The sequence below is a fragment of the Dipodomys merriami genome, unplaced genomic scaffold (assembly GCF_024711535.1).
Source record: "Dipodomys merriami isolate MVZ:Mamm:240054 unplaced genomic scaffold, mDipMer1.0.p SCAF_412, whole genome shotgun sequence".
Lineage (NCBI taxonomy): Eukaryota > Metazoa > Chordata > Mammalia > Rodentia > Heteromyidae > Dipodomys > Dipodomys merriami.
This window is the reverse complement of record NW_027205738.1, coordinates 317687-342317: the sequence shown is the minus strand read 5'-3', so window position 1 is coordinate 342317 and position 24631 is coordinate 317687. Positions and strand designations below refer to the sequence as shown.

Genomic DNA, 24631 nt, shown 5'->3' with positions numbered 1-24631 from the left:
CACTGCATTTATCTTTTTCATGTTATAAATGTCAGAAATCAGAGCTTTTGACATGATCCCAGATAATAGGCCATCTTTACAAAGCTAACGCTGTGTACCCCAGAACAGCAAATGAAACAAACCAGATCCAAGATCTAACTTTATTACAATCTTGGTTCAACTCCATAGCATTTCCAATTGTCAAACTCCTGCTTTCAATTTTGAGGTACTTTCTCTCATTAACTGCCTGTAAGTCTTGATGCTAGCTTGCCTTTTAACAGTGGATGATTTACAGCAGCACTGCCCAACAGAAATAAAATGCAAACCACAAAAGGTAAGCCATGTATGTAATTAAAAATATATTAGAAAAATATAAGCAGGTAAACGCTTTTTTTGTTTTTTGTTTGTTTCCAAGAGGGTCTCACAGTGCAGGCCAGGTTGGCCTGGAACTTGAGCTCCTCCTGCCTCTGAGCCCTGCACTGTATATGCATCAGCTGCCACATCCAGTTCAAAGTATTTTTAACCTCCATTCATGTAACTAAGACTTGAAATGGAGGTACTCATTACTCATACTTTTGAACTCTCATGTTTAAGGTCCAGTGTTCAACATAGAAGGGGCTACTGATTTGGAAAGTGAGTGTCAATTAGAGATTCTTGCTGCTGGGTAATCTACAAATGAGAAGCACTGGTATCATTTGGACATTGGTTAAAAACAGTAAGTCTTAAGCCCACTACAGACCCGTTCAATCTGAATCTGTACATTTTTTTCAAACTTTACTTTTTAGATATGATCTTGCCAAGTTGCTAACGTTGGCCTCAAATTCCTAGTTCTCTTGCCTCAGTCTCTGAAGTAGATAGAATTAAAAATGTGAACCAAAAAAAAAAAAAGTGAACCATCACACTTGGCCTTAATCTGCATTTACCAAGAGCCCCAGGTAATTTGCATACATGATAAAGCTTCAGAAACATGACTCTAACATAGCAAATTATGGCTAATTCCACCTATTTGCCTAAACATAACTTTATTGGAGTATAGCCATACTCATTTTTTGTGTGTGATTGCTTTTTTGCTATAAGGACAGATTAAGACTTGTTGCAACAGAAATCTATGGCCTTCAAAGCCTTAGATATGACTTGACCTTTTCTAAAAAAGTGTCTCAAGGAAAGAGGAAGCCTCTGCCCCTTAGGCAAGGAACAAGTCTGAGTTACTTTTATAACTATTGTAAAGATCCCAAGGGAGTTACTAGGCAGATGATATTTAAGAGGGCAATGTAACAGACTAAGCTTTCGAGATGGTCGGAAAGGAGTATAACTTCTGTCACCTTTAAACTCTGCGATCTTAGACAAATTGCTTAATGAGGCTGTTTGCTCTGAAGTGGGGCTCTTTCCTATCTGTGTTCCATGGTTGACAAGAGGGCAGGGCATCCTGTCAAGGTGTGCTTATTACCACCATGTAACTCTAGAACTCTTCATGAATGTCTACGTTCTGCTGGCAGGGTCAGATTTAGTAATAACACATACCATGCTGCCCTATTAGTTCACACTGGCTTCCATCCCAACATGTGATTTCCGGTGGCTGCAGTTTATAATCCACAAACAACTTAAGGACAGCAAAAAGGTTTATTTGAAAAAATTACTATGTATTGAAAATATACATTAGAAATTATCACGTACTTCCATAGTATTCCCCTCCCCCACCACAAAAGTATAAATTTCTGCTTGCTATACTAATGCCATAGGTAAATTCAAACAAAAAGTAAATCATCACCAGTCCCCTTTCCCCATGCGTTAGCGCTGAGGAGAGAGGTCAACTTCTAACTGCTAGTCAGTAGGAATTTAACAAGTCCCAGTCTTCCACAGTCAAACATACATATTTCTGCTTTGAAGACTGTGGAGAGTTATTCTGCTCAGGCTCTGACTCCTCAAAAGCTCTCTTCTTGCTCTTCTTAGTCTCTTGGCCCAAGGAAGCTTCATGTTTCAATGATGGCCCATGGCAGTCTGAGGCTTTCTCTCTATAGAACTGGAGTTTTCCAGAAGAGTTCATGTGAGTGTCTGCCAGGGGACACTTCCTTGAGGCTTCCATTAGCGCCCGGGTCTGATCTGTAAGAGTAGTGGAGAGGGGGAAGGGTTCACTACTGCTCATGCTTACACCTGCCTACATCTAAACAGATGACCCAAGTAAACAACAAAAGTCCAAACAGGGTGAGTTTTGGGTTAATTTTATTTTGTTGGGAGCCCTCAAAAGTCTATAGTCTGCAAGCAGGACTTCAGTGATGTGTGCACTGGCACAGCATGATGCCAGGAACTCTTACTGGATTCTGACAAGTGAGTTGGAACAAATGACTAGTCCAAAACTCAGTTTTCTCATCTTCCTAAGGATATTAAAAATATCTAGTAAGTATGCTGTGAAAATAATGCATTGGCTTAGCACACACTAAAAACTCAACATGATTTTAAAAAACTGGACATGAATCTAGCCTACCATCTAAATTAAATCTGTGGCACAGCTCCAGCAAACAATACAATCGTATGTTATTTATTTTTTGGTATACTCTGGAGTCTTATTTTGTTAACCTATTTTTTTCCATTTTGATTTTGTCACCTGATTCTCTTTAAAAATTATACTAAAATACACAACATAAAATTTATCATTTTAACCAATTTTAAGTGTATATAGTTTAGTGAATTACATACATTCAAACTGTGCAATCATCACCATCATCCCTCTCCAGAAACCTTTTTCATATCTTACAAAACTGAAACTTTAGCCAGGCACTGGTGGCTCACACATATCATCCTAGCTATTCAGGAGGCTGAAATCTGAAGATCATGGTTTGAAACCAGGCCAGGCAAATAACTCAAAGAGACTGTCATCTCCAATCAACCACTAAAAAGCTGGAAGTCAGCAGCTGGAGGGAAGAAGGATGAACAAATGCAACTGTTGGCAGGAACAGGAAGGGGGAGCAGGGGGAAAGCAAAGGGGGGACATTGTTCAAAAAGAAATGTACTCATTACCTGACTTATGCAACTGTAACTCCCTGTATCACAGCTTAATAACAAATAAATTATGTTTTAAAAAAGCTGGCAGTGGAGCTGTGGCTCAAGTGGTAGAGCACCAGTCTTGAGTGAAAAAGCCAAATGAAAGCACAAGACCCCAAGTTCAAACCCCAGTACAGGCAAGGAGATAAAACAAACACCTGAAACTCCTTAACCATTAAACAGTAACTCACTATTTTTCCCTCCCTGATACCTTGACAAACACTGCTCTACTTTTTCTAGGAATTTAGGAACCTCACAGAACGATTGGTCCTGCTGTGTCACAGTTAACACTCCAAGGTCAGGTGTCAAATTTTCTTTTTTTCTTTTTTCTTTTTTTTTTTTTGGGTCCAGTCGTGGGACCTGAACTCTGGGCCTGGGCGCTGTCCCTCAGCTCTTCAGCTCAAGGCTAGCACTCTACCACTTGAGCCACAGGGCCACTTCCTGCTTTTTTTCTTTTTGCTTATGTGGGTGCTGAGGAATCGAACCCAGGGCCTCAGGCATGCAAGGCAAGTGCTCTAACAGTGAGCCACTTTCCCAGCCCCAAACTTTTTTTTTTTTTTTTTGTCGGTCATAGGGCTTGAACTCTGGGTCTGGGTGCAGTCCCTCAGCTCTTCAGCTCAAGGCTAGCACTCTACCAGTGAGCCACAGCTCCACTTCTGGCTTTTTTTTTTTTTTTTTTTGCCTATGTGGTGCTGAGGAATCGAACACAGGGCCTCACTCATGCAAGGCAAGCACTCTACCACTGAGCCACCTTCCCAGCCCCTCAAATTTTCTTAAGATTGAATAATATTCCATTGAATGTAAATATTTATATGCATTTTTATTTACCTATTGGTGTCAACTTGGGTTACACTTTTGCTTTTTTATTTTAAAGAAATTATTTTTTTCTTTCCATGCCTAGGCCCTTGCATAGGGTAAGCAAGTACTCTGGCTCTGAGCTACACATTATAGCCCCACTTTTAAATCTTTCAATTATAGCAAATTCCTTCTTACTTCTGTATTCTATGTTTGTGCCACCATAAACCATCGTTTTTTTCCCCATAAATCTTATTTGGAATAAGATAGGACATAATATCTTCCTACCAGGTGTAGTGGGACACACTTGTAATCCTAGTACCTAGATGCAGAGGCAGAAGGATCTGGAGTTCAAGCAAGACCTCTGTCTCAAAAACCAACAAGACCACCAAAAGGCTATCTTTTTGGTATAGGTTTGAAAAGCTAAGAGCAAACCTGAATTGTAAGCTATATGAGGGAATATAAGTCTTAACAACAATAAATATATCAATAATATTGTAATTAACTTTCGATTTAGGGGTGCAAAACCCCCAAAGCAACCTCCCCCCCCAAAAAAGAAATTTCTCACAGAAATTGAGAGTTGTTTTTCGAAGGTCCATGTTTTTTTGTGGTTGCATTGATTCCACAGTCACACGTTCCCATTGCAGAACAATCTAAAAGATATTTAGAAAAATTTGAATCCAAACATAATCTCAAGCCTTTCTTGTTTCCTCTTTCTCCCTTTCTTCCTCTTTCTTTGTAATGTAAGAGATGGAACCAAGGCCTTGTTCAAGCTGGGCAAGCACCCTACTGCTTCCTTGCTTCCTTCCCTTCTATAAACACAAACCTATGTAGTAACTTTTATTTTGGATGATTGGTGAGAAGAATAAAACTAAATTTGGATTTTCTGTTCTCATATAAGAGTTGAATCAGAATGTATTTGTCTACATGATTAACACAAGTATATTAAGCTTTTATTCCTCTCCTTATCTCAAGCTATAAATACACTTCACACACTTAAAACTATTAAAATTTATTTATTTATTTATTTTTTGGGTCCGGTCGTGGGGCCTGAACTCTGGGCCTGGGTGCTGTCCCTCAGCTCTTCAGCTCAAGGCTAGCGCTCTACCACTTGAGCCACAGCGCCACTTCCGGCTTTTTTCTCTTTGCTTATGTGGTGCTGAGGAATTGAACCCAGGGCCTCATGCATGCAAGGCAAGCACTCTACCACTGAGCCACCTTCCCAGCCCAAAACTATTAAAATTGAAAACCTTAATCTTAATACTTTTTATACATTCATAGACTTCCTCATGCCTTAAAATATACCAACAATGTACAAATATATTTTATTATGTTACCTTATTAATTTTGTAAGTTACTACATAAATGAAAGACCAATAAACTACCTCTTCAATATACCATGAGTAATAAGAACTTTGCATTTAACACATTCATGATTGCATGCCATGTGATAATCAAGAAAAGCCTGTCACAACAACAGTACACTAGAGTTTAAAAACAATCTGGCTGTGCCACTCAGTAGCCAGGAGACTCTCAATAAGGGATTTAATTTTGGAGTTTCAATTTCTTCATCTGTGAAACAGCTTAATAACTATACACATTTCACAGGGATATTACCAGGACTAAATAACATACACAGCAGGTATGGCAGGGTTTGGTACACTCCTATGACACTTTCCTCATTACAGAAAACAGAACACATGTAAGAGAAGACCCAGGTAAGGCCCGGCACTAGTGGCTTATGCATGTAATCCTAGCTACTGAAGAGGCTGAGATCTGAGGATTGTGGTTTGAAGCCAGCCCAAGAAGAAGTCTGTGAGACCCTTATCTCCAATAAATTACTCAAAAAAGCTAGAAGTGGCACTGTGGCTCAAGTGATAGCACTAATCTTGAATAAAAGCAGCTCAGGCACAGCATCCAGGTTTTGAGTTCAAGCCCCAAGACCAGCACACACACACAAATCTGCTAAATTTGACTTGGAGGGAAATTGTCCTTCTACTAACAGAAGAAAGAATGTCAGTAAGAAGTAGTACTTGGGGACAGGGAAGAGGAAAATGAGTTTGGTTCTGGACAAGTGGAAGTGAGGGTATCAAGTAGACTCATGGACAATATTGGGGAATGTAATCTAACATCTGATAGGGTAGTCACCCTTGCAAGGGGCCCGAGAAAAGATAAGGTCAGCAGGGGTGAATGGAGATGTAATAAAGACAGAAAGAAGGAAGAATATTGATCAAAATTCACTCCAAAAAATAGGAGGAAAAAAGAATTAACCAAATAAGAATACCATATGGCACACATGTATACAGCAAATGACACAGAAAATACAAGGAAAGAGAAGTATGAGGTTACTTGTCACCTTCCAGAGAATCCTTTCAGTACAATAGTGGAGGCCATACCTGGATTACAAAGGGTTAGGAAGTGATGGGCAGTGAGAAAGTGGGAGAGGTAACAAGAAAGTACATGGATGCACTGAGATATGAAGAACATGTCAGAATAAGGATAGTTGATATTTATACACAGAAAAGGGCCACCAAACAATGACACTAAAGATGTGGTGGTTGGGTTGGAAAGGTGGCTCAGTGGTAGAACGCTTGCCTTGCATGCATGAGGCCCTGGGTTCAATTCTTCAGCACCACATAAGCAGAAAACGCTGGAAGTGGCGCTGTGGCTCAAGTGGTAGAGCGCTAGCCTTGAGCTGAAGAGCTGAGGCCCAGAGTTCAGGCCCACAACCAACCAAAAAAAAAAACAACAAAAAAACAAAAGATGTGGTGGCATGGAAGGGAAAACTTTGGGTATTGAACCAGGATTCTAAACCTCAGCTTCTTTCATTTCTTGATTTCTATCCTTTTTATACCTGCTACCAAGCATTGGCATGATAATCCCACACTGACCCAAGTTCATTGAGTGCATCTATGATTCAACCATGGATACACTCTGGTAATTATTTCATAATGCATGTTCTGAATTAAGGTTGGAGTGCTTCTCAAACACAGCCTCACCAGTCTCCCTTCCTAATTTTCTACAGAGAGTTTATTCTCTCTCCAGTAAGTAAACACTGCTAACAGAAATCTGTCCTGAAGATAGGCCAAGCCAGATTTTTTGCATAATAAGCCAGAATTCACTTATTTTCTGAGATACTTATAAGGTAGTATTTCCTCCTAGATTCTTTGATAGCCCATCAATGTTTCTGATTTGACAAGAAGATGACAAAGAGGACTAATGTTTGATCTATGTGTTGGATAAGACATTTTATTAAAAATTCAATTCAAGTCAATGCAGATGGCTCATGCGCATAATCCTACTATTCACAGGGCTGAGATGGGAGGATTGAGGTTTAAAGTCAGCCAGGCAGACAAACTGAGCTAGAGACTCTTCTCTCCAATTAACCAGAAAAGAGCTGGAAATAGAGCTGTGGGCTCAAGTGGTAGAACACCAGCTATGAGCAAAAAAGCTAAGGGAAAATGAAAGGCCCAGAGTTTGTGCCACAGTACCAACACAACATTTTAAAAAATCAGTGCATTAAAACAAAAAGCTGCATTAGCTGTAGAGAAAATTCTACAGTACCTGGTCAGCCCAGCCCTCTGTCTTGCAGTTACTATGATCAAATTCCTTCAAAGGCACTTGGGAGTGAACAAGGCCTATGCGAGTCTGGAGTTTGTGTTTGACAGCTTTGATATCCTAGTGAGGGAGAGACAAAACAGATATGTGAACACATTTGGCCAATTCTTACTTGCTTTCAGTAGCAAATAAAGACCATGATAGGCCAAGCATGGTAATTCACACCTATAATTCCCAGCATTTAGAAGGCTGAGACAGGAAGGTCACAAGTTCAAGTCCAGCCTGGGATAAATAGTAAGCCCATGCCTCAAAAATAAAAACAAAACAACTCCCCCCCCTTCAAAAAAAAAACATTATAAATACTAGCCCTTTCAAACAAAAAGCAAAGTATCAAATACTGAATCTGGAAAAATGAGAAAAACTAAAGTCTTACCTTGAGCCCAGTTCCAGAGATATCTAAGCAGTTTAGTTTTCTAAATGAAAGGAGGTATCCAATTCCAGCATCTGTGATCTCAGGGTTACCTAGGTGTCAAAAACAAAGCAGCTTTGTTTACAATATAGTGGTTGTGAATGTAGCAACTATAAATTCAGGAGAATAAGTCTAGGCAACCATAAACTATTGAGTGAACAAACTTTTCAGAAGTTAAATATAGGCGTTTTGTCCGCTCCTTGGAATATGAACCACCCACAAGATGACCCCTAAGATTCTTTATAGTTATAGCTACCCAAGAGTTGGGGATCCAGAGAAAAGTAAAGGAATTATGTAGTTATCCAAAAGGTTGAATTTAGAACCAAATGAAAACAGCCTGTATTAAAGCTAACATGCATTTTCTTTGGAAACTTTTCTTATGTTTCTTATTATCAGAATTGTTTGTAGCACAGTCTTCTAGGATATAATAAGCATAGGAACAGGCACATTATGGATGCTCATAAAATATCTGTTGAATGAATACACATCCTTCTAGAAGGTTTTGTAGAGCATTCAATATTATCCTTATTCCACTGAGGTCAAATTCAAAAGTCACAGGTTAAATGTCTTGGCCAAGGCTATAGTTATTAGTAAAAAGTGACACACAAGAAGGGCCCTCTCAATTTACCCCAGTTTCTTTATCTTTTTGGTACCACACCACCCAGCCACAGATTAGGTGGATGCCAAAATTGCAAATGTTCTGTGTTGACTTCCTTCTGTCGGGAGTCAATATCTGAGAATTTTAAGTTGTCATAACTAGATTCATTCATATTGCCTCAGCTAAGCATGGATTAAAATGACCTATGACAGACACCATGAATCAGAGACCCAAAGACAGTAGAGTCAGACATCCTCGATGTCAGCTATGAATACAAGGGAAAGCTCTCTGGTCTGTACACTTTAAGTGGCACGGGTGTTTTGAAAGGGTTTTTCCTGCCTTGAAAACCAAGTGGAAGGTGATTATTGAAGCCATTTTTTCCAACATGAATAAACTTTAATTGCTAAAACTTACAAGATAAGTCTAATAGTGTTAGATTCTCAAGGCCTCTTTTCATCACTCGAACTGGTGCTGTCATTTTCCGTACTCCAGCATCCGATAAACAATTATCCTTCAGATGTAGTTGAGTTACACTAGGGAAACAAAATCTATAATTAAATTACTTAAAAAGCATTTGAGTATAGGTCATTTAAAATATAGAATATTGTTGGGTGCCAGTGGATTATATCTATAATTCTAGCTACTCAGGAGGCTGAGATCTGAGGATCACAGTTTGAAACTAGCCCAAGCAGAAAGTCTGTGAGACTCTTAGCTCCACCAAAAAAGCCAGAAATGGAACTGTGGCTCAAGTGATAAGAGTACCAGTATTGAGCAAAAAAGCTCAGGAACAGTGTCCAGGTCTTGAGTTCAAGCATCAGGACCAACACACAGACACACACACACACAAGAGTGATACAGGACCAACACACACACACAAACACACACACAGTGATACAGGACCAACACACACACACACATAGTGATACAGGACCAACACACACACACACAGAGTGATACAGAACCAACACACACACACACACACACACACACACACACACACACACACTGATACAGGACCAACACACACACACACACACACACAGAGTGATACAGTGCCAGTACTCAGGATACTGAGACCTGAGAACAGTTCAGAGTCAGCTGGAACAGAAAAGAACATTAAATTCTACTTTCAATTAACCAGAAAAATGCCAGACTGGAGGTGAGGCTCTAATTCAAATTTTAAAAATTCATTTGGCGAAGTAACCAACGCTATACATTTGATACTGTTTCTCTCTCTCTCTCTCTCTCTCTCTCTCTCTCTCTCTCCCTTTTTGAGGCAGTCTTCCTTCATAGCTCAGTCTGATCTCAAATTGGAGATGTTTCTGCACCTCTCCCAAAATTCTGGGATTATAGATATGCTCCAACACACCCAACCAATGCTCTAATTCTAACCAACTTCAAGTCTAGATTTTCAGATTGTTTATACATAAAATTATCTAACTTGTCCATCTAATCTGCAATTATATTCTGATCAATCTCACCCCTTCTATCACTCTGCCTTGTCTATTCACTGGTTGTTATTCTTGAGATAGGGTCTCTTTTTTATATGTGTGTGTGTGCTTAAACTCAGGACTATTCTACCATTTGAGCCACAGCTCTATGTCCAGTTGTTTTTTTTTTTGGGGGGGGGGGTTGGTAGTTTAGTGGAGATAAGAGTCTCACAGACTTTGTGCCAGGCTGGCTTCAAACCATAATCCTTAGATCTCAGTCTCCTTAGTAGCTAGAGTTACAGACATGTGCCACAGGCACCTGGTTTGAGATAAGGTCTTGTTTCCCACTCAGATGTGCATCTGAGCCTCAATCCCACTACTTTACCCTAGCATCATAGGCATGTGCCATCACATCCAGCTTCCCTCTGTGGGGAAGCAGACTTTGCTGCCAGGTTGGCCTGGACTATCATTCTCCCTAATCTGTCATTCACATAGACTTGGGTAAGAGGCATGTTACCATTATACCCAGCTATAGATTCAGAATGGGGGAGGGGGGGAGGTCCTTACAAACTTTTCTGACCAGAATGGCCTCGATTTGTGATCTCAGACTCTCAAATAGCTAAGTGTGAATGACCAGGCTTTGAAATGGGCCATTTCTCTCTCTCTCTCTTTTTTTGTTGGTCATGGGATTGGACTCAGGGCCTGGGCTCTGTTGCTGAGCACTTTCACTCAAGGTTAGCACTCTACCACTTTGAGCTACAGTGCCACTTCTGTTTTTTGAGTGGTTAATTGGAGATCAGAGTCTGATGGGGGCTTGTCTGGCAGGGCTGCAGTCCTCAGATCTCAACCTCCTGAGTAGCTAGTATTACAGGTGTGAGCCACAGGGTGCCTGGCTCTTTTATTTTTATTTTTTAAATTGGGGTTTGAGCATAGGGCCTGAGCACTGTCCCTTAGCTTTTGTGCTCAAGGCTAGTGCTCTAGCACTTGAGCCACGGCTTCATTTCAGGCTTTTTGCTGGTTCATTGGAGGTAAGGGTCTCACAGACTTTTCTTCCCAGGCTGACTTTGAATCACAATCCATAAATCTCAGCCACCACTGCCTTTTCTCTCCTCTTTCTTTCCTTCTTTCCTTCCCCTTCACCTCCTCCTCCCTCCTCCTTCTTGTCATGGGGCTTAAACTCTGGGCCTGGGTGCTGTCCCTGAGCTCTTTAGCTCAAGGCTAGCACTTTACCACTTGAGCCACAGTGCCACTTCCAGTTTTCTGGTAGCTTATTGGAGATAAGAGTCTTGTGGACTCTCCCGCTGGGGCTGGCTTTGAACAGTGTTCCTCAGATCTCAGCCTTCTGAGGAGCTAGGATTACAGGCATGAGCCATAGGCATCTGGCAAATAAAATGGGCTGTTTATTTAAATCAGGTTCTTGAAAAGAATATTAGGTTGTTTTTTAATAGTTATTTCTCTTTGTAATTCATAGTCCACTAATTATTCAAATAATAATTGCTGCGAGGAATTGTGTAATTTCTCATCTTAAACAAACTAGGACTGGATAAAGGGCAAAATTCTTCAACTCAGGAAGTTTCAAGTTCCATGTTGAAATAAAGGTTATTAGCCAGGCACAGGTGGCTCACGCCTGTAATCCTAAGTATTCAGGAGGCAGAGATCTGAGGATCACAGTTCAAAGAGAGCCTGGGCAAAAAAGTGTAAGACTCTTATTTCCAGTTTATCACAGAAAAAGCTGCAAGTGGAGCTGTGGCTCAAATGGTAGAGCACTAGCCTTGAGCAAAAAGAAGGTCAGGGGCAGTGTCCAAGTCCTGAGTTCAAGCCCCAGAACCAGCACAAAAAAACAAAATAAAATACAAAAAGAAAAGTTATTTAAGGGAGGGAAATTGACTGAATTGACTTTCCTAAAGGTTGTCAAGCTATGTAATTGTTTATAACAAGTGCATGGAGTTTGAGAATATTCTAGGAAAAAATAGCAAATGAACACAGGACGGGGAACTAACTAGTATTCCTTAAGATGATCAATTTTGTTTATCCTTTAAAAACAAGCAAATGGACAAAAGCAATAAACAAATCATCTAGATATGGCAGCAGGTCGCTACCTAGACAGGGCCTCATTGGTGAGATGTTCCAGAAGCTCATGCTCATCTCCAAGTTTGCAACAGGAAAGATCTAGGCGGGTCAGCTCTCGGAAAGACTTAATCTCTTCAAGTTTTTGTGAAATCACCAGATACCTGTGGAGCATAGAGAGCAATCAACAGCTTTTCACCTTCCTTTCACACATTACAATTTGTGACTTTGTACCAGTCAATGTCACCTCATCTGAGTACTATGTTATAAGCTGACTTCACGGATAACTGTCTGCACAAGATTTAAAATTTTAATTAGTAAATACCTTGGGAGTCTTATACATGACAGTGAAATAAGCATTTTGAATAAATAAAAGTACATGAGTGAAGACAAGTCTTGAGAAAAATGTATGTTCTGTTACTAGATAGACAGCCTTGGCATGAGTATTGGGAGCTTATTTAATCTTTAGGACACCAACAAAACTGCATATTTTATCTCAAGGTACTTTTTAATCTGGAAATATGAAAACTAAAACAAGGTGGAGAACTCTTGAGTTCTCATCTGCACACCTTCAAGAATATACCCAGAGATACCTGGCAGATCACATACCTTTCCTACTCAAACACAAGCTTGAACACCTGTCAACCCCACTGGGTTTCTATTACTCTAAGTTGACTCCAAAAGTATGTGGCAGCGTGACTCTCATCTAGATGATTACTAAGACAAACTAAGAGCTTGAGAAACTTAATTATACTGAAGCAAGCACCTTGCCAAACTGTTTGCAGGAAACCATCAGGGAGGCCTCTCTGGAGAGGAAAAGGACTTCAGCACTCTGCATGCCAGGCTGGGCTCTACCCAGCCTTCTAGCTGTTCTGTATTTTGGTAGGTCCGTAAAGTCAAATGAAAAGGATTATGACAGGAACTCAGAGAGAAGAGGCTCTTAAGAGACAAAGGAAACTGATCTGTGGAGAGCATCTAATTTTGATCCACTTGCAGCTTGAAGGCCACATAGGATGGTGCTAAGACCAATGGAGTTATGCATAAGAGTCTACTTTCAGCCAGGCACCAGAGGTTCACGCCTATAATCCTAACTGCTATGAAGGCTGAGATCTGAGGTTTGCAGGTTCGAAGCCAGCCAGGGAAGGTAAGTCCATTAGATTCTTATCTCTATTATAAACTACCAAGAAGCCAGAAGAGAGGTTATGGCTCAAGTGGCAGAGCGTTAGTGTGGAGCAAGATAAGTTCAGGGATAGTGCTCAGGACCTGGTTCCAAACCTTAGGAAGAGAGAGAGGGAAAAAGGGAGAGGGAGGAAAAGGGAGAGGGGAGAGGGGGGAGAGGGAGAGGGGAGAAAGTAGAGGGGAAGAGGAGACTATATCTCTTTTCAAGATCATAATTGAAAAAAAAAAAGGATGGAATAATGAGAGAGCAAGAGGCATGTGAATAAATTTTCTTCCCATATCCAACTAAAATTTTATGTACGCAAACTGATCACTGGCCTAACTACTAGTTACAGATGGCTTGAGGCACTGGTACCCCCTTTAGACTGTAGAACCTAAGCTGCCTGGAGACAGAGTTCAGCTGGGTACATAAATGAGCCTTATTTATACAGATGTATTTTAGTTGCACTGTAAATAAAGCTGCTGTTTTACAACTTCCAATCATAGATCTAAAGTTTGTTAAAGGGGATTTAGGGGATTACTGCAATTAGAGAAAAGAAAACACATCCTTTGATCAATTAACCAAAGGATTTTTTAGTAATTCTGAAATAAGGGTTATCTGTGAAGGATATAAGACTTTGTAATGTGATTAAGAAATATTACAAAGTCGGGCGCCAGTGACTCACACCTATAATCCTAGTAATTCAAGAGGCTGAGATCTGAGAACCCTGGTTTCAGAGCCAGCCCAGAGAGGAAAGTTTGTGAGACTCTTCTCAATTAACCAGCAAAAAGCTGGGCAGAGGCATGACTCAAGTGGTTAGACCACCAGCCATGAGCAAATAAATTGGAAGATGAGAGGCCAAGGGAGAGTTCAAAGCTCTGAGTTCAAGCCTAAATACTAGCACTTAAGAAAAAAGAAACATAACCAATATTCTAGGCCACAGACAACACTAGATGCCAATCTAAAACAATAAAGCTTCAGGTTCTTGTAAACTAAGAATGAGGAAAACTAAGAATGCGGCTTGGAGCCTGGGGCAGGTGGCTCAAGCCTGTAATCCTAGCTACTCAGGAGAACGAGATTTTAAGATCGAGGTTCAAAGCCAGCCCAAGCAAGAACATACATGAGACTCTTATCTCTAATTAACCACCACGAAACTGGAAATGGCGCTGTGGCTCAAGTGATAGAGTGCTCCCCTTCAGATGAAGAGCTCAGGGACAGCGCCCAGGCCTAGAGTTCAAGTGCAATGACTGACCAAAAAAAAAAAAAAAAAAAAGAAAAGAAAAGAAAAAGAAAAAGAAAAAAATCTATAACATTGACAATTTTCAAATTATGTGAACAAAACAAGGTGCACCACTGAATGCAGCATGTGGTCATTTGTGTAGCAAAGGAGAGCTAGGTAAGCTGGTTAATGTACAAAGTTTCTCTGGAATGACACAGAAGGAATGTGTAAGCTTGGAGTGATTATCCCAGCTACTCAAATGACAGCTGGAGAAAGCACATGAGTTCAAGGCAGCTAAGGCATAGTTAGCAAGAGTCTATTTCAAAAACAAAACACAAGGGTCTGTTTAATAGCTCACATCTGTCATCCTACTACTTACGATACAGAGATTAGGAAGATGGTGGTATTGAGGATAGCCTGAGCAAAACATTAGCGAGATTATCTCAATCAATAAAGCCAGGTATGGTAGCACAATCTTAAGATTTCAGCTATGTGGGAGGCCATAGATAACAGGATGATTGAAATCTGAGGCTGGCCCCAGACAAAAAAATGAGACCTTCCTTGAAAAATAAAATGCAAATGCAGTGGCTCAAGTGAAAGAGCTCTTGCCTAGCAAGCACAAGGCCCCAAGTTCAAACCCCAATACTGGAGGGGAAAAAAAAAAGGGAGGAAGGAAGGAAAGAAAGAAATTTGGCTGTAAAGTATTTCCTATCTAACGGAGGAGCTGTGGCAGTGAACTAATCCTCAAAAAAAAATTCATATTGTTCAAAAAGAAACACATTCTACCTGACTTATGTAACACTAACCACTCTGAACATCACCTTTATAATAACAAGAAAAATAATTTAAAAAAATTTTCAAAATAATGTAAATGCTGTCTGGGAGATGTGTGTGTGTGAGGGAAGCAATAGTGATTTTTCTCAACATGGTCTGCCACTTTCCCTGTTTAAATTCTAAATTGAAGTACTACTTGATGGTAGAACTCCTGAATTCACTAAATCCCACTGATTGACAGGATAAACACACCCAATAAATATCATTATCCTGAAAAGAACACCCACCTGTTTCGTAAGCATAGGGAGCAAAGCACCAGACTTCCATAGGCCTCAGTGAATTTCTGTAGGGCCCTCAGCCCAGCACCTGGCTGTGTGAATTTCTGCCTGGCTTCAGCAGCAGAAAACAGCTTTTCAGCAATTTGCTCAGGAAAGCCAATAAGGGAATCAATGTGATCAACATTGTCGGAGATGAAGCCCAGGACGAGGCTGAAAAGGGATTTGGCAGAGTACCTAAGGTTCCCTTCCCGAGTATACGTGAAGATGAAGTGATCAGTCTTCTCTTTCTGTGCAGTATCATCTTCCCTGTTCATGCAAAGCTCCACGGAAAAGCCTTTGGGAAACAGTCTGAAGGGCTTTGACTTCTGCAAGCTGCTCCTGACCCCATCCAGAGCCAGATTGACCATATGCAACTGCCCATTTTCTCGCACGTAGATGGGTCCTGGGTCTAGGTGGTTTTCTGACTTGAGGTAGTAAGCCATGGCCTAGGTTGTGACTATAAAGCAAAGCACAAGGAAGCAAATTCTATTAAAATGACATATGCAACACATAACACTTCATCTTTCTGTGCTGAGAGCTTTATGAGCCTACAGGCAGGCTCTGTGGATAGTATGCAAAAAGCAAAGCTCACCAGTTGCTATGAACTTTGGTACTTAAGGTTTCCTTTACTGTCTACATGGAATGCCCACTTTTCCCCCTTTCCTTGGCTAACTGGTCATCTATCAAAATCCAGCATCAATCTTGTTTCTGAAATTCACCCTGAACAAGTTATCAATGATGTTTGCAATGGTTTTTGTTTTTTTTTTTGTCAGTAGTGGGGCTTGAACTCAGGGTCTGGGCACTGTCCCTGAGTTTCTTTTGCTCAAGGCTAGCACTCTACCACTTGAGCCACAGCTACTTCTGGCTCTTCTGTTTATGTGGTACCAAGGAATTGAATCTAGGGCTTCATGCATGCTAAAGACACCACTAAGCCACAGTGCCAGCCCCACAATGATTCTTTAACAAGTAAATTCATGGCAGGACAGTTTACATTAACCAAACAATTGAAAACAATCTAAATGTCCACAAATTGAGGTGTTATTAAATAATACCATGGAATATTATAGATTAAAAAAATAAAAATGTTGATAGGGACGGAAGTACAAGAGTGTTTGCCTAGCAAGTACAAGGCAAACCTCAGTACCAAAAATAAAATCTGGAAAGCTGAATTATAACAAAAAAATGCATTTACACACAGATTTTTAAAAAAATCTAGAGGCTGGGAATGATGGTTCATGCCTATAATCCTAACTACTCAGCAGGTAAAAGACTGTAAGACTCTTAGTTCAAGGACCACCAGGTAAAAGACATCATCTCAACTGATAAAAAGCTGGACATGGTTGCTCATACCTGTAATCCTAGCTACGTGGGAGGCTGAGATCTAAGGATCACAGTTCAAAGCCAGCCAGGACAGGAAAGTCTGTAAGACTCTTATCTCCACTAAACTACCAAAGAAAGCTCAAGGGGAAATGTGGCTCAAGTAGTAGAGTTCTAGCCTTGAGAAAAAAACAAGGAACAGCATGTAGGCCTTGAGTTCAAGCCCCTGGACCAGAATTAAAAAAAAAAAAAAAAAAGCTGGACATAATGGGGCACATCTGTTGAGCCAGCTACATGAGAAGCTTAAAGAGGAAAATCATAGTCCATCCTGACTTGCACATAATTGTGAAACCCTATTTCAAAAATATCCAAAGCAGCCAGACACAGGGGTTCATGCCTATAATCCTACACAGGAGGCTGAGATCTGAGGGTGATAGTTTGAAGCCAGTTCAAACAGATAAATACAAGAGAATTTTATCTCCAATTGACTAACAAAAAGCAGAAAGGGGAGGTGTGGCTCAACTGGTAGGACACCAGCCATGAGTCAAAGAAAATAAGCAAGAGCTGGGTGCCAGTGGCTCACGCCCATAATCGTAGCTACTCAGGAGGCAGAGATCTGAGAATCATGATTCAAAGCCAGCCCAGGCAGGAAAGTCCATGAGACTCCCCACTAGAAGAAAACCAGAAGTAGTTCTGTGGCTCAAGTAGTAGAACCCTAGCCTTGAGCTGAAGAGCTGAGGGACAGTGCCCAAGCCCAGAGTTCAAGCCCCATGACTGACAAAAAAAAAAAAAAAAAGAGCAAGAATACAAGACCCTGAGTTCAAGCCCGAGTAAGGATACACGCACAAATGCACACACACAAATTCTAGGACTGGGAGTACGCCTCAGTGAGAAGGTACTTGCCTAGCAAGTGTGAGGCTTTGAGTTCAAACCCCAATACTTCTTAAAAAAGAAAATTTTAAAAAAGAAGAAGAAAGAAGAAAAAGCAGGTGAACATCTATAACCCTAGCTACTGAGAAAGCTGAGATCCAGAGGATCATAGTTTGAGACCAACCTAGGATGTCAGGCTAGAGGTATGGCTCCAAGTGAGAGCACCAGCCAATGAAGCAAGTTAGCAAGTACAAGGCCCTGAATTCAAACCTCAGTATGAGTAAATAAAAAGTAAAAAGGGGAGGGAGGGAGAGAGAGGGGAAATAAATAACACCCTTGCAAACACTACACACTTTATTGTATTGGGCTTACTGTTCTTCTACTGATATGGGTTTGTGTTTCCCTGGCTTTGAACTCCTGTGAGGAGGGACCATGTTTAATTTATCTCAACTGGTAACACTGCTAACACAGTGCTCTGGACCTGTGGAACTCAATTTTCTAAACCTTATGTAAGTCACAAGTAAAAGGCTTTCTATTTTTGTTTTGGTTTTGTTTTAGTCCTGGGGACTTGAACACTGTCCTTGTGCTTTTGTGCTCAAGGCTAGTGCTCTATGATCTTAAGCCATGACTCCACTTCTGTTTTTTTGGTGTTTAATTGGAGATAAGTCTTACAGACTTTCTTGCTTGGGATGGCTCTGAACCTCAATCCTCAGATTCAGCCTCCTGAGTAGCTAGCATTATAGTACAGGTGAGCTTCTTATACCTAGCAACAAATAAAGGCATCCATCACAAAAGCTAAATAAAAGCTAGAAAAACCCTTGAAAGAACCATTAAGACCCTGACAGAGCACTTTTTTTTTTTTAAATGCTAGTACTGGATATTTAATTCAGGGCCTTGAACTTCTGAGCTTGCTTGCTAAGCTGGGATTCTACCACTTGAGCCACATCTTCAACCTGGTGTTTTGATGGTTTATCTTTATTTTATTTTTCAATACCTTTAGGTAGTTGTACAATGGAATTTCAATTCAACATATCATTTTATGAGTACAATGAATCTTGATCAGTGTTGCCCCTCCCATCATTCTCTCCTTCAACTATGCTAACCCTACCCCTCCCTCAAGTTACCTGGCTCCATCTTTACATATGTACATTGATTATTAGGACTGTATTCACCCACCATTCCTCACTCCATTCATCTGTACTTCCTCTATTTACTGGTCACTTTTGAATCTCACACTGTTCTGCCAAGGATAGCTTCAAACCTTGATCTTCTAAGTCAAGTCCCCTGAGCAGCTAGGATTACAAGCATGAGCAACCAGCAACTGGCTCTAAAAGAACCTTTGAGGTAACTGAAAGAAACAAAAACAAAAAATAACAAGCATATACCTATGTTACCCGCACACAAACCAGTTGGGAGCTGGGGGTGATGGCTCATGCACAGACCCACTCAGGAGGCTAAAGCAAGAGAAGTAAAAGTAAACAAGTATTTCTGCAGTCAGATGGGTGACTGACATCATATAGCCAAAGATTAATCAGTATAAATGCTTGTTTTCCTGAGAAACTATGAGATTTCAAAACATGCAAGAAATTGCTATGATAAATAAAATGAAGGCATTTCTACAATTTAAAGGGAAAAGAAATAACAATCATGATGGTAGACATCCATAATTTCAGCAACTCAGGAGTCTGAGGCAAGAGAATCCTGAGTTCCAGACCAGCCTAAGCTACATAGTATGACTCAAAGAAAGCCAAAACAAAACAAAGGATGTTGGGGCATAGCTCAAGTGCTACAGTGTACTTGCCTAGCAAACTCAATCAAGGCCCTGGGTCAACTTCCAGTACAGCAAATAATAAGTGAAAGAAGATAGAGGTTAAATTTACTATAATACAGGCCTAATATTGCCTCCAAAAGATTGGGATTTGGGGGGGGGGTTGGGCAGTACTGGGGTTTAAACTCAGAGCTAACTGACCCCACTACTGCTGCATCAATGCAGGGACACAATGTGGCCCTGAAGCCACTTACAAGTGTCAGCAAACAAGTGAGTGATTAAAAATGCTGAGTGAGTCTCTGAAGATCAAATACTGAATCTGTTTGTGGGAATCAGTACTACCCATGCTTCTCCAAAGGCTAATTATGTGTATAAAGCACATCACACAAGAGGGCCTCACCCTGTCCCCACTCATCTCCCTCTGCTCTACTCTTGTGGCCATACCACACCACTTAACAAATTGGCTATACTCTCTTGTCCCACTAAAGTTAGCATACTCTACACCCTTTGGCTGGAGGGTCCTTCTCTGCCTCCATGGCCTAGCTAATTTCTACTCATCATTAACAATCAGCTCAATCATCATTCCCTGGCCTGGGAAATATTCCCTAACCCCTGCACTAGTATATGCCTGTCTTGTTTTCCCAGAACACCTGGTGTTTTTTTTATACAACCCTTAGCACCATGTATTATGTTTGTTACTGTACTCAGAGTTGCACTGTACTCAGGCAAGGCACAAATCTGATTTGTCACTCTTTCCTAGGTCCTTACTAGGTAAGGGCTCACAGATACTTGCTGAACTAAATGAGAGGAAGCATGAGATCTGAAAGGGGAAGATCTAGTACTCTGAGTTGAAGGGCCTGCTGAAACGGTTGCTAGGAGGCAGCTCCTCTTCTAGGCAACAGCTGCAGGCTCCTCCCCAACTTGCCACACCCTTCTGCAGGTGGTAGAAGCAGAGCAGATGATGGGAGGATACTGCTATTGGTAGGACCAGGAAAAATACACAACTCAACTAGAAGCCAAAAAAACCCAAAAAACAAAAAACATCCTGTAACAGTGCCAATGTTTACAACCCATATTCTTGCCAGCATTCAATGTCTGTTGTTACAGACATGCCTTGCTCATTCTAAGTTCTTCTTCCATCAGGGGAAAGCATCTGGCTCCTCCAACCTTACATACCTTAATCCTGAGAAAAAGGTCTTTGTCCCTGTGGTTGGACACACAGAACTCTAGATTACTTGAAGATTACAAAGTAGACATCAGTTTCTGGGTATAGTGACTCGTCTATAATCCCAGTAATTTGGGAGACTGGGAGGTTAATGGTCTGCGGTCAGTTCAGGCAAAAGTTAGTGAAAGTCCCATCTCAATCAATAAGCAGAATGTGGTGGTTCATCGTTGTCATCCTAGCTAACTAGTAAGGAATCTCTATTGGACAAAAACACCAGACTCTATTGAAAATAACTAAAGCACAAAGGACTAGGGCATGGCTCAAGTGGCGGGCCACCTGCATGATGACTATGAGACACTAAGTTCAAACTACAATACCACCAAAGAAAAAAGAAAGAAGGAAGAAGAAATCTGGTATGGCCCTCAAAAGAAATGATTGGATTTTAATATCAGAGGGGCAAATTTTATAGAAGATAGCATATAACAATGGATCAACATACCATTGTTTGAAAAACAAAGCCCACCTATCTGCTTTGTTCCTAATCCTCAACCATATTAAGTTACCACAAACTTTGGAGTAAAACGGAAAAAGGGATAGACAGATGGATGATCACTTGTGAAGAAAATTAAGTCTGATTCCATCCAGCAGAGGGCACAGGCAACTCAGGACCAGAATAAGGATGCTAATCCCTCTCCCAAATCCTGGCAGCTTCAGGTTCTAAGGATCTTATTTAAAAAAAAAAAAAAAAAAAAAAGGTTATAGCCATGACTATATTTTATCTTTAGACTACTCAACAAGTGCTACTCTCTTTGTAAATGATTCAAAGTCCAATAATTCCCAAAGAGTAAACTATCTGTCCATGCAATATTCCAAGGCCTCTCTTTATCCAGCTATGGTATTTGGGAACTGACCTTGATTCATGGAATTCTGGTAACCTTTTATTTATAAGACTAAATTTGTAGATCCTGTATTCTGCCAGTAAGGCCCTTCTGGGAGATGATAAGGTACTATAAAATAATCTAATTATTAAATACATTTAAACCTTTTTTTTTAATTGTGCTGGTCCTGGGACTTGAACTCAGGGCCTAGGCACTGTCCCTAAGCTTTTGTACTTGATTAGAGTTCTACAGCTTGAGCCCAAGCTCGTTAATTGGAGGTAAGAATTGTACACACTTTGCTGCTTCTCCTGGCTTGGAACCTTAGTCTTCAGATCTCAGTCTCTTGAGTTTCAAGTAATATAGGCATAAGCCGTTGACACCTGGCTCATGTTTGAATATTTTAAAGTTAAGAACTATAAAGAGGCCTGGCACTGGCGACTCATGCCTGTAATCCTAGCTACTCAGAAGATTGAGATCTGAGGATCACAGTTCAAAGCCAGCCCAGGCAGGAAAGTTGTGAGACTGATCGCCAATAAACCACCAGAAAACCAGAAGTGGCACTGTGGCTCAAGTGGTAGAGCGCTAGCCTTGAGCTGAAGAGCTGAGGGACAGAGCCTAGGCCCAGAGTTCAAGCCCCATGGGGGGGGGGGGGAAAGAACTATGAAGAGGATTCTGCACAAAGTTTCTGTATTGGGTTTTACTTACACATGACTATTTTTCAAGAGACAGAGCCTGATTTATATCATGGCAAAAAAACATACAAATTGGAAAATTAGAAATAGGTATTTATAAGAATAACAATGTTCAGTACTGATCTGTATTATATAGATTATATATAAGACATATAAATATAGATATATATTATATATATATGTATTATATATTAGCTTAACAGAGTGAAAGGCATTCTAATGGGCTTCCCAACCTGTTCAGAGAGGCAGCTTTGTAACTCAAACATCATACAAATATGTTACAATAGTACATGTTCTAGTGTTTAGCCACTGTAAGTAGCTAAAGTTACCACAAAGCATATCATTTCTTCAAATAAATGAAATGTAACCTTAGTGCATTAAATATTCAGTTCTCCACGCCTTCTTTGAATAAGAGGCAAGATAAATGAATTGATAACTAAACACAACTTCTTCAGGCCTTGAAGCCAGTTTACCAAGAAAAAATTAGGGGACAGAAGGAGCAAGCAACAGCGAAAAATGCTAAAATTTTCAGCGGAGTCTATTGCTATCTAATTTGAAAAGAAAAAGAGGAAAACACCTAACTTTAGTAAAGTAAGTTAAAAATCCCCTAAGAACAACAGATTATAGCAAGGATGTTAATGACACTGAGTATAATGGCAACCCCTTATTAAGTACCTCCAGCTGCCAAGCATAGTGCTATGTACTATATAAAATGACCTCATGTAATCACCAATCCTATGAGGTCAGTACTGTTCCTTAATAGAAGAAGCTCAGAGAAATGAAGTCACTTACTTAAAAAACAGAGCTATAGCTAGTTAAATGGCACAGCCTAAATTCAATCTCTAGGCTATATTATTCCAAAGCACACGCTCTTTCCACTGTACCAACTGTTTCTCAAGAATAAAAACATGACATCAACCTTTAGAATTAAGAAAACGTTAAAATTTAATCTCCCCACCTGTTTGATCCCAGATACTCAACTGGCTCAAGCTGGGAGGAGAGGGAGGACAAAGGGGAGATTAAAAAACAAAAACAACAAAAACAAAAACAGTGGGCTTCTGAGGAAAGAGTTGGTGGAACAAAGCCAGGGTAGAGTCACCATGAAGGCTCCCTTCTGCTAGGGCAGAAGTTAGCTACATCCACATTCCAGGAAAACATGTCAACTCATGATATTCCGGCCAAGACTGCAGACCACCTTTGGCTTATTTGAGAATGCAGTATTTAGAAATTCTCCAACAAAAAACCTGAACAGAAACTCATTGGAACACGACTACCTAAAATCCACCTTCATTGTTCTGTCTTCGCCATCATTCAATTTTCAATTCTCCCCGATTTCTTTTTCCTGTAATTGCACTCCCCCACCTGCCTTCTCACCCAAGCCCCAGAAGCTCACCCCAAGTCCAGCCTCCCAGCCCCCCCCCCCCACTCCCAGACCACGCTAAGCTCTCTTACAGATATCTTGATACTCTCACCAACTCGACAGCTTCTCGCACAAAAATCCGGTCGTTCCACACGTCCAAATTCCCAACCTCCCCCAGCACCCCTCGCCTCGCCCCTCCCCGCTCCTCCGCCCCCCCCCCCCGCCTCCCAGACTTCGGACCTTCCCGATCTTTCGAGACCCCTCAGAAACGTGGCTCCCAGTCCCCCACACCCAACCCCACCCGCCTCCACCTGCCTCCCCTCCCCGCCACTCTACCCCCCCACCCTTTCTTGCCTTCCCCCCCCACCCCGGGAGCTTCCCTCCGGCGAAGACCCGCACCTCTCCAGCCCACGCCTCGCCCGGCCTTCTCAACCTTCGAAACCCGCTCCCTTCACGTCTACGCCATCCCCAACTTCACAACCAAGCCCCAACTTCTTTCTTCCCTGCCCCCCCCCGACCCTACCGCTTCCCCTATTCCAGGACTAGTTCCTTTCCTCCGTGCACCCCTCCAATCCCATTCCTTCTCCACTTCCTCAATACAGCAACCCTTCAGCCCACCCCCCTCGATCCCCAAGCAAGCCCCTCCGAGCCAACCCAGCTCCCCCTGGCCCCGAACCCCAATTCCCACACGCCCACACAGCTGACCCCTGCACACCGAACCCACCCTCAAACCTGTCTCCCGCACCCCTTCGTCCTCACCGCCCCCCCTCCCCTCTCCCTTGGGCCCCCACACCCCATCCCCGGAGGCCTGCACCTCACCCACCCGCCCCTCCCTCAGCCCCACCCCCACCTCACACGCAGCCCGGGGCTCAGCGAGCGGCCCAGCCCGCGGCCGCCACCTACCTGTGCCCCAGCCCGGGGCAGCGAGCGGCGGCAGCACCTCGGCGGCGGCTCCTTCCTCTCGCGGCGCAGCTGACGGGAGAAGCGGCTCGGCACCCGGGCACAAAGCTGGCGAGGGTGGGACACCGAGAGGGTGGCAGGAGGGAGGGGCTGGGGGCGACCTGGCGCCGTGGGACCCGCGGGACCGACGGGGCGGGGGAGCGGGGAGGGAGGGCTAGGACTGAGAGTCGCGCGTGCGCGGGTCCAGCATAAGGGGCGTGGCCGCCGATGTGGGCGG

The 24631-nt window shown here is 41.8% G+C and overlaps 1 protein-coding gene across 5 annotated transcripts; it reads right to left on the bottom strand.

Moving 5' to 3' along the window:
* Window positions 1-1580: 1580 nt before the first annotated feature.
* LOC138807140 (leucine-rich repeat-containing protein 42-like) lies at window positions 1581-24549 on the bottom strand. Of its 5 annotated transcripts, none has more exons than XM_069992721.1 (8): window positions 24358-24549; window positions 15375-15861; window positions 11968-12099; window positions 8853-8971; window positions 7805-7893; window positions 7378-7491; window positions 4382-4466; window positions 1581-2079 (listed from the first exon to the last, which is right to left on the bottom strand). In XM_069992721.1, exons 2-8 carry the CDS (start codon window positions 15845-15847, stop codon window positions 1805-1807), a joined length of 1287 nt encoding a protein of 428 aa, XP_069848822.1. In that variant the 5' UTR covers window positions 15848-15861; window positions 24358-24549; the 3' UTR covers window positions 1581-1804. The 5 variants fall into 5 exon arrangements, with proteins under 5 accessions (XP_069848822.1, XP_069848826.1, XP_069848823.1 ...); XM_069992725.1 differs by lacking the exon at window positions 24358-24549 and adding an exon at window positions 23547-23567; XM_069992722.1 differs by lacking the exon at window positions 24358-24549 and adding an exon at window positions 23369-23457.
* Between the last annotated feature and the right edge of the window lie 82 nt (window positions 24550-24631).